This window comes from Vigna umbellata, chromosome 4 (genome assembly GCF_029865625.1).
Source record: "Vigna umbellata cultivar VRB3 chromosome 4, Vumbellata_1.0, whole genome shotgun sequence".
Taxonomy (NCBI): Eukaryota; Viridiplantae; Streptophyta; class Magnoliopsida; order Fabales; family Fabaceae; genus Vigna; species Vigna umbellata.
In genome coordinates this window covers 43,513,290-43,525,837 of record NC_142168.1, presented here as the reverse complement: position 1 = coordinate 43,525,837, position 12,548 = coordinate 43,513,290, and the positions used below count along the sequence as shown (strand labels likewise).

Genomic DNA, 12,548 nt, shown 5'->3' with positions numbered 1-12,548 from the left:
GTCTACAATCAATCATGCCTGTTTGTTGTAATATATCAAGAACATACTTCCTTTGGGAGATTCCAACTCCATCTTTTGATTGCGCTACTTCAATGCCTAAGAAGTATTTAAGAATCGCAGGATATTGATGTATTGGGAGATTGAGATGGTTGTGCTAAGCTGTTAGACTTTAAGCTTAAATACTCTTGATATTCATCCTCAGAAAACATAGAAGTGGACGTTTCAGTCTTCGAAGTGGAATTTTCTGTCTTCGAAATATTGGCGGTTTTGGAAGGGAAACCTTGTAAGGAGTAGAAATTCTCTTGAGTGTGACCCATCCTTTTACAGTATGTGCATTGAGGACGTCCCCGACCTCCTCGTCCTCCTCCTCTAGTGCCACGTCCTCCTCTTCCTCGTGTGGCAACCATGACAGATGGTTCCACTAGTTCATGCGCTTCTTGAGTTTGAGGTACCGAGACACGCAGAAGGCGAGTGGTCAATGTTTCCATGGAGGGGACCTCATGACTAGTTAGAAGTTGATCTTTGAGATGATCAAAATCGGGATGTAGGGCACAGAGGATCAATACCATATAAAATTTGTCTAGTTTCTTTTTGATATTTTCTAATGGGTCCACTTCCAAAAACATCCTGAGTTCTTCGACAGTATATTGGGCTTCAGCCATGAAGGATACCATATCATGGTCTGCCATTTTAAGAGATGCAAGCTTGTTCGTAGTGTCATAGAAACGTTGAATATCGTTGGCATAAATGCTTTGGGCTTTCTTCCAAAAGGAGTGACAAGTTTTGAAAGCCCTCAAAGATACAAGAAGTTTGGGTTCCACTGATTGCCATAACAGGGCACACAATTGGAAATCTGCTTATTTCCACTTATCAGCTTTTTCAGTAGGCACATGGCTTCCATCTCGCTCAAGGTGGTCATAATGCCCTTGGCCAAGGAACCACATTTCAACGGCAGCAGACCATGGTAGATAATGTTTTCCATTTAGCTTATCGGAGGTAATTCATGGACTTCCAGAGAAGGAAACAATACTACCAAACGCCATTTCTGAAGAAGACGAATAGTACGAGCGAGGAACAAGAAAACTCTAAGCGTTTAGACGAACGAAACTATGATAGCGATGGATGACGGTGGCCGGCGACAGCGGACGACGGACAATGGCTGATGACGACGGCGGTGGTCGAACGGTCATCGGCGGCGGACGACGTTGGCGGGCGACGACGGAGTGTGGCGTTGAACAGATATTACGAGACAGAAACCAGAGCGGGATCAACCCGCTCTGATATAATATTTTATAAAAAGGCTTTTTATATCGATATTTTACATATGTTGAAAGTGGCGCGATGACAGGATTGTAAATATCCCCTATTGCTTAAGTGATTCAACTGTTTTAAAACCTTCATATGCCTTGTAGACATACATCTTATCTTGGTAATGTTCTTGCAACTTTTGCAGATTACTTGTAGTTGTCGTAGAAAAGACCAGATTTTGTCGATTTTCAGGTAAGCACTGAAAGATAAATTTCAATTCCTCCTGAAAACAAGCATCCAAAACTCGATCTGCTTCATCCAAGACAAGAAACTGCATAAGCATAAGTCAAATATTCATTCATATAATTATGAACAATACCACAGGTAAAAGAGTATAATTAAAATGCTTATCTAAATCTGCTTTAAATCAGGACATTCATTACCTTGTTTCAGGAGAAAACGGGAGGAATAATTAGGGTTTATGAACCCTAAATCCATTTAATGAGTTCCAACACAAAGTTGTGCGTTAGATTAAAAGTAATAGTAGAAACAAATCTTTCATTAAACGGTTCATATATTCGAACGCTCAATGCGCAACCCTAAAGAAAAAAAATGCATATATTAAAACTAAGTTTAAATGTGGCCAAAAGAGATTAATTTTGTTTGAAGTTTTGGTTTTAAATCTACTTTTGGACCTATAAATTGAAAACCAGAACAACACCGAACCTTGGTTATGGAGAAAACAGAAGAAATATCAGGGTTATCACGGAGAAGGGCGTGGATTCTCCCAGGTGTGGCAATGACAGGTGTGGCCTCGCAACCAAATCCTTCGCCTGCTTGAGCATATCCATGCCGCCTACCACAACCGTGATGCGGAGGTGCACGACAGAGCCTAGAGCGCGGAACTGCTCTGCTAGCTGGAACGCCAGTTCGCGCGTGGCCGTCACTACGATTGTGAAAACCCCGAAGGGGTGCTCAGCGAGTTGATGTAGGATCGGAAGAACGAAGGCCGCCGTTTTTCCGCTCCCAGTCTCGTCGATGCCAAGCACGTGCCGACCCTCTAGCATAGGCGGTATGCAACGCTGCTGCACGTGTCGTGGCATCCGCATTCCGAGCTCCCGACACGTATTAACGACCCACTCCGCCAGGCCGAGGTCATCGAACATCTTGCCGTATGTCGCGGCTTCGTCGAGGACTTCGCGGCCGTTTGCGACGGAGCTAGGGTTCATGTAGGGTTAGTTAATTAGGGATGAAAAATTGAATTTAGAGTTGTATGTGAATTGAAGAGATTAAAGAGTGAGTAATAATGTTACCTACCGTTGATGTGATTCTTGAGTTTGAGGAACTGGGAGCGTGTGACCATGAGAGTGGTGGCGTTCTACTTGCTCACTTGCTTTATTTTTCCCACCTCCCACGTCGTCGCCGACGCCGTCGCGATTGCCTCTGTGCGAACACTTCATTCTGTCTATACCCAAAACCCTAATTTCAGAAGGAATTTTTGTTAAAAGTAGACGAAATACAATACCATTTAAAAACTTTACAAATTATATTTGATTTCAAAGGTATCAATTTCTCTCCATATACAAAGGTTTTTTTTTATTGTTCGGATTGTAAAGAAGCACTTTGTGATCTTCACACAAGAATAATTTCAATGCTTACATATATTTTTTAAATTAAAATCACTTTATTATTGTAATTTTTTTAATTCAAAAATAATTATGTTTTGTCTTTTCATTCACAATTTATTATTATCATTATGTATTTTTGATGAGAGGGTCGCACCTCCCACAAAAGTTGTGCATAAAAGAATGCAGTATAGTGCTAGGAAGTGACTCCTAGGTCGTCTCTCAAGGACCAAATGTGGTTCGAGTCTTAGGTCAAACACGTAGTGGGGGGGTTTTGTGAAAATGTTTTTGTGATTAGAAACGAACTAAATTAAAACTGGGAATTAAACACAACCGAATATAATTAAAAACACTGAAATAAACGAACAAAGCATGAAGACCGAACGGTCCTAGAGATGACTGAACGGTTCTACATCGAGACCGAACGATCTTTAAAGCAAGTGAGGAAATTGGAAATGCAGGAAGAAAATTAAACCGAACAAAATGGACAACATAGTGAACGGAAACAATAAACTAAATGGTTCTATTTGTAAGCAAATTAAAAACCCAGCTTGCGTTAACTTGAAAACACCGATTTAATGCAACAGGTAAGTAAAGAAACTCATCCAATGCTATTAAATTGCAACATTCAGCTAACAAAGGAAATGCACATTGTAATCATCTGGAGGAAACACATCCATCACGGAACAACTAAAAAGTAAATAAAAAGTGTGAACAGTATAAATAATGTGAAAATTGCAACGAGTAAGTTAAAGGGTAAGATGCATAACGCTGTAAAATGCAACTCATGAGCCGAAACAAGATTTGCTGATTGCTACCATGCATATCCATCACCGAACAGCACTTGGAAAAAAATAAATGCTTGAACAATAGAGATAAAAATGAAATGAGCCAGCTGCTCCAAATGAAACCATCACAGTGTGTGTGCTGCTTTTCCAGCCCTTTGGACGTGACATCTCCCTAAAGAAAAATGAACTTTTCTTCAACCAAGAGCCCTAGATGCGTCACTCCCTCAAGGACGTGGCAGCCACAAATTTGCTCCTTTCCATGAATCAGCGTGACAAGTAAAGTTGAGTTGTCTGCTTCTCTCCAATGTGCTTAAACATACTTCTTCCATTCCCTCATCACCAACCCGTCAGCTCTTCATTTCTTCCGTGCCTCTTTTTCTAAGTGAAGATGATGATACTTTCAAGGGTGGCGGCTGCTCTTTTTAATTCCTCCAACTCTCTCCTGTGACCACCTCTGCTGGACCGTGGAATCTTCTGCTTATGCACCTCTCATTCTCTCCAAGCACACACTTGCTTCTGCTGGACCGTGAAGGCTTGTTGGACTTCTTTGGACACCCCCTGTTTTCTGGATGCGTGCCTTTTTGCAGGACTGCTCCTGTGCTGGGCCGTGACACCTCTCCAAAATGAACGTGTTGCTCCCTCCAAAACGTATTCCTTCTCTCCAAGAACTTAGAAACCACTTTTAAGAGAAAATGTGGTGGCCCCGCAATGTGTTGTCCAGCTAAAAAGTTGAATGTTCTATAAGCTTTTTCCATTTGCTTGGATAATTTACTTACGTGCAAAAGTAAGTATGGGGCCCTCCAAGCATCTTACATACCTACATAATTTAAAGCCAATGTGGTAGTATCTTCTCATGACCGTGAAGTCTCTCCAATTTAATGTGCACTTTCCAAAATGAAAAGTCCATCCAAAAATGATTTAAAAAACCTCTTGGACAGTTTTCATGAGTGTGTGCCACTTCATCATCATTCAAACAATTGCTTCTTTCCATTTTGCTTCTTAAAATTCAAGAATTAAAGGACTTGGTTAAGAGTGTTGGGAGGTCTTAGCATCATCCAATGATCAATTCCAGCCACCACAATTACTAAACAACAAGCAAACAATGCAACAGATTAGAAATCACTCAAACAGCAAGCATTGGAATGACATAGGGGAGTAAAAAAAATACTGGGAACAACACAGAACGAATTTGAACAAAATAAAAACTATACGTGAAAATAGACATCCATACGAAACTATGAAAAAAAATTGCATGGAAAACGGATAAGAATTGAACTCAAACGAAGACAACAAGTTGACACAAACAGCAGTAATCACTGGACTGACATATGAGAGTAAAATAAATACTGGGAACAGCACAGAATGAATTTGAACAAAGTAAAAACTATATGTTAAAATAGACATCCAGACGAAACTATGAAAAAAAATTGCATGGAAAACGGATAAGAATTGAACTCAAACGAAGACACACAAGTTGACACAACATTCACGCGGCAGCCAGCGAAAATAAAAATGGCTAAGATGCATTGGCTCAATTTCCATTTCTCATTTAGCTTTCTAATGTCCCAAAAAGTTATCCAAAATTTTCCCATAATTAATAATGCAAAACAATAAGCTCAGATAATTCAAATTAGTTAAAATAAGAATTTCCGATCAAATTAAGCACAATTAGGAAAAACAGGAAAATACCGGACGTTTAAGCATAATTCCCCGACTAATTCTAGCACATTAAACTAAGTGAAGTGAGGAAAATATTGGTTCATCAAAATAGACCACACTTAGTCTTTTGCACTCCTGGGCAAAATCAAGACGCAAATCAGGGAATAGTTCAAAGGACATCAGGGAAGTGACACAAACTCAGCACACCGAAAACAAACACTAACTAGGACAAGAACAGAATTACACACTTCTCAAGAAATCTGGACCAAGAAAAGAAGTAGACAATATCCAAAACAAAATCAAAGAAAGCATATACTCATGAAATCATCCAAGCACTTCCAAGCATGGCAAAATGATCAATCAGCTCAAGAGGTGAATCAAAAGTAACAAAACCTCACAGATGCACTATCAGTGTTTCTCTCAAGTGTCTAAGATAAGCAATGTCAACTCAATGCACTCGAGAAAGCAAACACAAACAGACTTGGCAAGCCTCTAATATCAACACTCAAAACATATGCATGTTCAAATCAAAAGGTCTTTTCATGGTTGTAATGGGGCCAAGGACAAGGGAGGATATAATATGGATGAGAAGCTATAAGCCAAGAGAAATAGAGGAGCAATGGGGAACAAGTGTAAACACAATCAACTCACACCCAGACCTCTAATTCAATCCTCTTCTTGACTCCATTATTCACAATTATTCACAATTTTTTTTCATTTTTTTTTACTGTTTTTCTGCTCTCTCTTTTTTTTTTTTTTTTTTTTTCAAAACAGAACTGTAAAAGACAAGATACACGTATATTTACAAAAACAAAACAAGAAGAGGAACCAACTAGCCAACTCATAAGAATCCCCAAGGAGACCACACTTGTTCCCAAAACACTTCCAAAGCTCCAAAATTTAAGGTTAAGGTAATCATGGTTTTTCACTTAGGGGTAGTGTATGAGCTTCAAAACAAAGAAATGAGGAAAGTATAGGCTCAAAAGGCGTTATCAAAGGTTTAGAACACGGTAGGCTTATTTGGCTAGAGATGCTCAAAAACAAAACTGCCTTTATCACTTCCAAACATGCATATCAATCAAGAATTATCAACAAGAGTCAAGCCAAGGCATATGTGCAAGCAATCAAGAGACATATCACACACAAGAAAGAACATCAAGTGGCTCAAATTCTCACACAGGGCATTTGTGTCACAATCAATTCAACTCTCAAACATCATGATCATCTTCCAAGCAAAGAAAAGCAAGGAATCCAACATATCAGTGTATCAATGAAGTGAAAGATACATCTACAACCTAAACAAAGTCCAGAAATCAAGAGAAACATGTAAAACTGTACACCAGACACGACAAAAATAACCTAGAAAAGAAAAAATTTAACCAAGAAAACAAAAACTAACGAAGAAAATTAAAATCAGAATCTCCCCCAATAGACCACACTTAAACTACACAGTGCCCTCAATGTGTCATAAGCATAAGATCGAAAATCAAAACAGTCAACAGATCATGGACAAGTGCAATAAAAGTAGGGAAAGGGGGAGAAGAGAGAAAGGAAACTCCCCTGATCATGGTGGCAGTTGCCAATTTTGGACTTTCAGGGAGATGTCTTCCACCACAGGATTCAGCAAACGAGTTTTGAGGAGGACCAACTTCATCAGTACCGCCATATCATCCAAGACGAGATGTTTCTTCTTTCTTCTCCCAGCAAACTCTTCCATCAGTAGCTTTCCTTCCACTGGCAGTTGTTCAGTGTGTGACATCGGAATGGAGATCTCTGGCTCAATCAAAGAAGTAGCAGTACACTCTCCTTCATTAATCATGATTTCCTTAATGTCAGCATCTGTATTCTCATTTAATTCTGCAGCATGGTCATCAAACTCACAATTAATAGCATCTGTTATACGCTTAGAATCTATCTGTAACACATAATCAATTTCAATACAAATCGGGCAAGAACCAGATTCACAATCACATTCAAAGTTCTCAGAGAACTGTGTCAGATCAAAGTTCAGTCCTAACTCTATAGAGTTATCAGATTGCACAGTTTCTACCTCAAAATCAATATTGATAGATGCATCATCAACAGAATCAAAGGTCAGTTCAAGGCTATTATCATTCAAAATTTCATCACGACAATCATGTCCATTCAAAACAACCTTTAGACCAATGGGTTCAATGGCTGATACTGAATCAAAAATTTTAGAATGGTCAATCAAATCTGTATCAGTATCAGTCATGAATCCTATAGAATCAGTGTGCATCAAATCACAGGCATTTGAATGTATAAGCAAATCAGGTAAAGTGTTTGGAATCTCAAGTTCAGAATAAACCTGTTTTTGCTCATTGAAAATTTTCTTACCAATCTCCAAGTCATCAGCTGCATCCTTAAGGCTATCATTTAAATCAAGGTCAGTGCAAGGATAGTGAACATCAAGTATGTCAATGTGCTCTACAGGGAATAATGAATCCACAACATGAGTGTGCACATGTGTATCAATATCAGAATCCAGAACAGGCTTAAATGGTTCAAGTTTTACCAATTCAAAAGCATTAATATTTACTTGAACCTCAGATACATGAGTAGGGATTTCAAGTTTACAGTAAACCTGCTCAGGTTTTTCCTTTACTACCTCACTTGGATTTTGACCCGCCAGCTTGCAAAGCAACTTCTTTGCCTCTGTTGGAGTTCTGTCCATCAAAGATCCACCAGCAGCTACATCCACTAATATCCTTTCATTGTCCAGGAGCCCTTCATAAAAGTAAATCAAGAGCAAATGCTCTGAAATTTGGTGGTTTGGACAGGCTGTGCAGAGCCTGTTAAACCTCCCCCAATAATCTGCCAGGCTTTCTTCTTGAAATTGCTCAATGGTAGTGATCTCCCTCCTAATGTTGCTTACCTTTGCTGCTGGAAAGAACTTGTTGAGGAATCTCTGTTGTGTTTCCTGCCAACTATCAAAAGGATACTGGCATATGAACCAGTCTCTTGCTGCACCTTGAAGGGACATTGGAAACACTTTCGTCAACACTGTCTCCTTTGAAACACCAGGAGGCCTCATCGACAAACACACCAAACAAAACTCCTTGAGGTGCCTGTATGGATCTTCATGTGCCAACCCATGGAATTTGGGAAGACTCTGGATCAGATCATATATCCAGTCTTGAGAATCTGTCATCTCCTCTATTGTAGTGCAAAACCTGTCTCAAACCTGGACTTCCACTTCAAACAAAGATTAAACCAAACATATAGAAACATAACATGGAGAAAACCATTATTTACATAATTTGAAACTTCCAGAAACAACAACTAAATGCACAAAATACAAAAATGATAAAAATCTAAAAACACAAAAATCGATAAAAGAAGTAAACCCAAACAAGACTAACTAAACATCCTAAAACACATCACGCAACACAAGACAAAACACAACACACACTGACACAACAAAAAGACCTAAGACCGAACCGTTGGTCCCCGGCAACGGCGCCATTTTGATGAGAGGGTCGCACCTCCCACAAAAGTTGTGCATAAAAGAATGCAGTATAGTGCTAGGAAGTGACTCCTAGGTCGTCTCTCAAGGACCAAATGTGGTTCGAGTCTTAGGTCAAACACGTAGTGGGGGGGTTTTGTGAAAATGTTTTTGTGATTAGAAACGAACTAAATTAAAACTGGGAATTAAACACAACCGAATATAATTAAAAACACTGAAATAAACGAACAAAGCATGAAGACCGAACGGTCCTAGAGATGACTGAACGGTTCTACATCGAGACCGAACGATCTTTAAAGCAAGTGAGGAAATTGGAAATGCAGGAAGAAAATTAAACCGAACAAAATGGACAACATAGTGAACGGAAACAATAAACTAAATGGTTCTATTTGTAAGCAAATTAAAAACCCAGCTTGCGTTAACTTGAAAACACCGATTTAATGCAACAGGTAAGTAAAGAAACTCATCCAATGCTATTAAATTGCAACATTCAGCTAACAAAGGAAATGCACATTGTAATCATCTGGAGGAAACACATCCATCACGGAACAACTAAAAAGTAAATAAAAAGTGTGAACAGTATAAATAATGTGAAAATTGCAACGAGTAAGTTAAAGGGTAAGATGCATAACGCTGTAAAATGCAACTCATGAGCCGAAACAAGATTTGCTGATTGCTACCATGCATATCCATCACCGAACAGCACTTGGAAAAAAATAAATGCTTGAACAATAGAGATAAAAATGAAATGAGCCAGCTGCTCCAAATGAAACCATCACAGTGTGTGTGCTGCTTTTCCAGCCCTTTGGACGTGACATCTCCCTAAAGAAAAATGAACTTTTCTTCAACCAAGAGCCCTAGATGCGTCACTCCCTCAAGGACGTGGCAGCCACAAATTTGCTCCTTTCCATGAATCAGCGTGACAAGTAAAGTTGAGTTGTCTGCTTCTCTCCAATGTGCTTAAACATACTTCTTCCATTCCCTCATCACCAACCCGTCAGCTCTTCATTTCTTCCGTGCCTCTTTTTCTAAGTGAAGATGATGATACTTTCAAGGGTGGCGGCTGCTCTTTTTAATTCCTCCAACTCTCTCCTGTGACCACCTCTGCTGGACCGTGGAATCTTCTGCTTATGCACCTCTCATTCTCTCCAAGCACACACTTGCTTCTGCTGGACCGTGAAGGCTTGTTGGACTTCTTTGGACACCCCCTGTTTTCTGGATGCGTGCCTTTTTGCAGGACTGCTCCTGTGCTGGGCCGTGACACCTCTCCAAAATGAACGTGTTGCTCCCTCCAAAACGTATTCCTTCTCTCCAAGAACTTAGAAACCACTTTTAAGAGAAAATGTGGTGGCCCCGCAATGTGTTGTCCAGCTAAAAAGTTGAATGTTCTATAAGCTTTTTCCATTTGCTTGGATAATTTACTTACGTGCAAAAGTAAGTATGGGGCCCTCCAAGCATCTTACATACCTACATAATTTAAAGCCAATGTGGTAGTATCTTCTCATGACCGTGAAGTCTCTCCAATTTAATGTGCACTTTCCAAAATGAAAAGTCCATCCAAAAATGATTTAAAAAACCTCTTGGACAGTTTTCATGAGTGTGTGCCACTTCATCATCATTCAAACAATTGCTTCTTTCCATTTTGCTTCTTAAAATTCAAGAATTAAAGGACTTGGTTAAGAGTGTTGGGAGGTCTTAGCATCATCCAATGATCAATTCCAGCCACCACAATTACTAAACAACAAGCAAACAATGCAACAGATTAGAAATCACTCAAACAGCAAGCATTGGAATGACATAGGGGAGTAAAAAAAATACTGGGAACAACACAGAACGAATTTGAACAAAATAAAAACTATACGTGAAAATAGACATCCATACGAAACTATGAAAAAAAATTGCATGGAAAACGGATAAGAATTGAACTCAAACGAAGACACACAAGTTGACACAAACAGCAGTAATCACTGGACTGACATATGAGAGTAAAATAAATACTGGGAACAGCACAGAATGAATTTGAACAAAGTAAAAACTATATGTTAAAATAGACATCCAGACGAAACTATGAAAAAAAATTGCATGGAAAACGGATAAGAATTGAACTCAAACGAAGACACACAAGTTGACACAACATTCACGCGGCAGCCAGCGAAAATAAAAATGGCTAAGATGCATTGGCTCAATTTCCATTTCTCATTTAGCTTTCTAATGTCCCAAAAAGTTATCCAAAATTTTCCCATAATTAATAATGCAAAACAATAAGCTCAGATAATTCAAATTAGTTAAAATAAGAATTTCCGATCAAATTAAGCACAATTAGGAAAAACAGGAAAATACCGGACGTTTAAGCATAATTCCCCGACTAATTCTAGCACATTAAACTAAGTGAAGTGAGGAAAATATTGGTTCATCAATTTTTAATATTAAAAATTTACTTCTCATTTATTATAAGTGTTCAATCATCAAAATATATATATATATATATATATATATATATATATATATATATATATATATATATTAAGGGAGAATAGGAGAATAAGTTTTATTGATAAAATTGGGAATCCAATTTCATTGGGTTTAGAAATAACCCATTAAATATCAAGAACAGATGAGATAAGTTTAGGATTTCTAAAAATCATCAATTTAATCAATTATAAAATAAAATATCACATAATTTTATTAAATGAATAATGATTGTAAAAAGGTTCATCAAGGCAATAAATCATTTTATTTATTAAAAAATTGAAGTAGATGCATCACATATAAAATATAAAATAAATAGCAAAACATTATTGAAAATGAATTATTGTACATCTTTATATTTAAAAATTTACAATAATGAATTTATACTTAAAAATAATAGAACTTATGACATATATTTAAATCAGAGGAGTATATCACTTGAGAATTAAATTGTAAAATAATTGTAGAGGGCTTAATTGATCCCTCTTACATGATAAATAGGATAACCCTAGACACAATATAATCATGATAAATAGGGTAATTCTAGACACATATAATCATGATAAATAGGATAACCCTTGACACAATATAATCATGATAAAATACGATAAATATACTAACATTCCCCCTCAAGCTCGAGCATACAAATTGTATGTACTAAGCTTTGAACAAATAAACTGAATCTGAGGACCCCTTAATGACTTGGTCAATACATCTGCAAGTTGATCGTTTGACCCAATAAACTCAGTGCATATTTCTTTAGTCAACTACTTTTCACGAAAAAAATGATAATCAATTTCTATATGTTTAGTCCTCTCGTGAAACACTGGATTTGATGCAATGTGGAGAGCAACTTGATTTTCACAATACATCTTCATAATATGGATGTCACAAAATTTAACCTCTTGAAGCAGTTGTTTCACCTATATAAGTTCACATGTTAGGGATGTCATTGCCCTATACTCGGCTTCAACGGTTGGTCGAGCTACTATATTTTGTTTCTTACTTTTCCATGAAATAATGTTTCCTCCTAGACGAACACAATAACCTGTAGTAGACCATCTATCAATAGGTGAACCTGCCCAATCTGCATCACAATACCCAGAGACCTGAATGCTTCCTTTATCTTCATATAACAATCCTTGCCTGGGAGCCTTCTTTACATACCTTAGAATGCGAATGAGAGCATTGCAATGGTCAACACATGGAGCCTGACCTTGTAATAGTGAGATAAATCAATTTTCCAACCAGCCTCCTATACCTCTCTAGATC

General features: G+C 38.0%; 1 protein-coding gene and 1 pseudogene across 1 annotated transcript; both read right to left on the bottom strand.

The window, feature by feature from the left end:
- Positions 1-1,363: 1,363 nt before the first annotated feature.
- LOC124843931 (DEAD-box ATP-dependent RNA helicase 36-like) lies at positions 1,364-2,708 on the bottom strand (annotated as a pseudogene).
- Positions 2,709-3,465: 757 nt separating this feature from the next.
- Positions 3,466-11,217, bottom strand: LOC148200297 (uncharacterized). The gene is made up of 2 exons (XM_088113553.1): positions 10,385-11,217; positions 3,466-10,274 (listed from the first exon to the last, which is right to left on the bottom strand). Exon 2 carries the CDS (start codon positions 8,490-8,492, stop codon positions 6,885-6,887), a length of 1,608 nt encoding a protein of 535 aa, XP_087969679.1. The 5' UTR covers positions 8,493-10,274; positions 10,385-11,217; the 3' UTR covers positions 3,466-6,884.
- Positions 11,218-12,548: the final 1,331 nt, after the last annotated feature.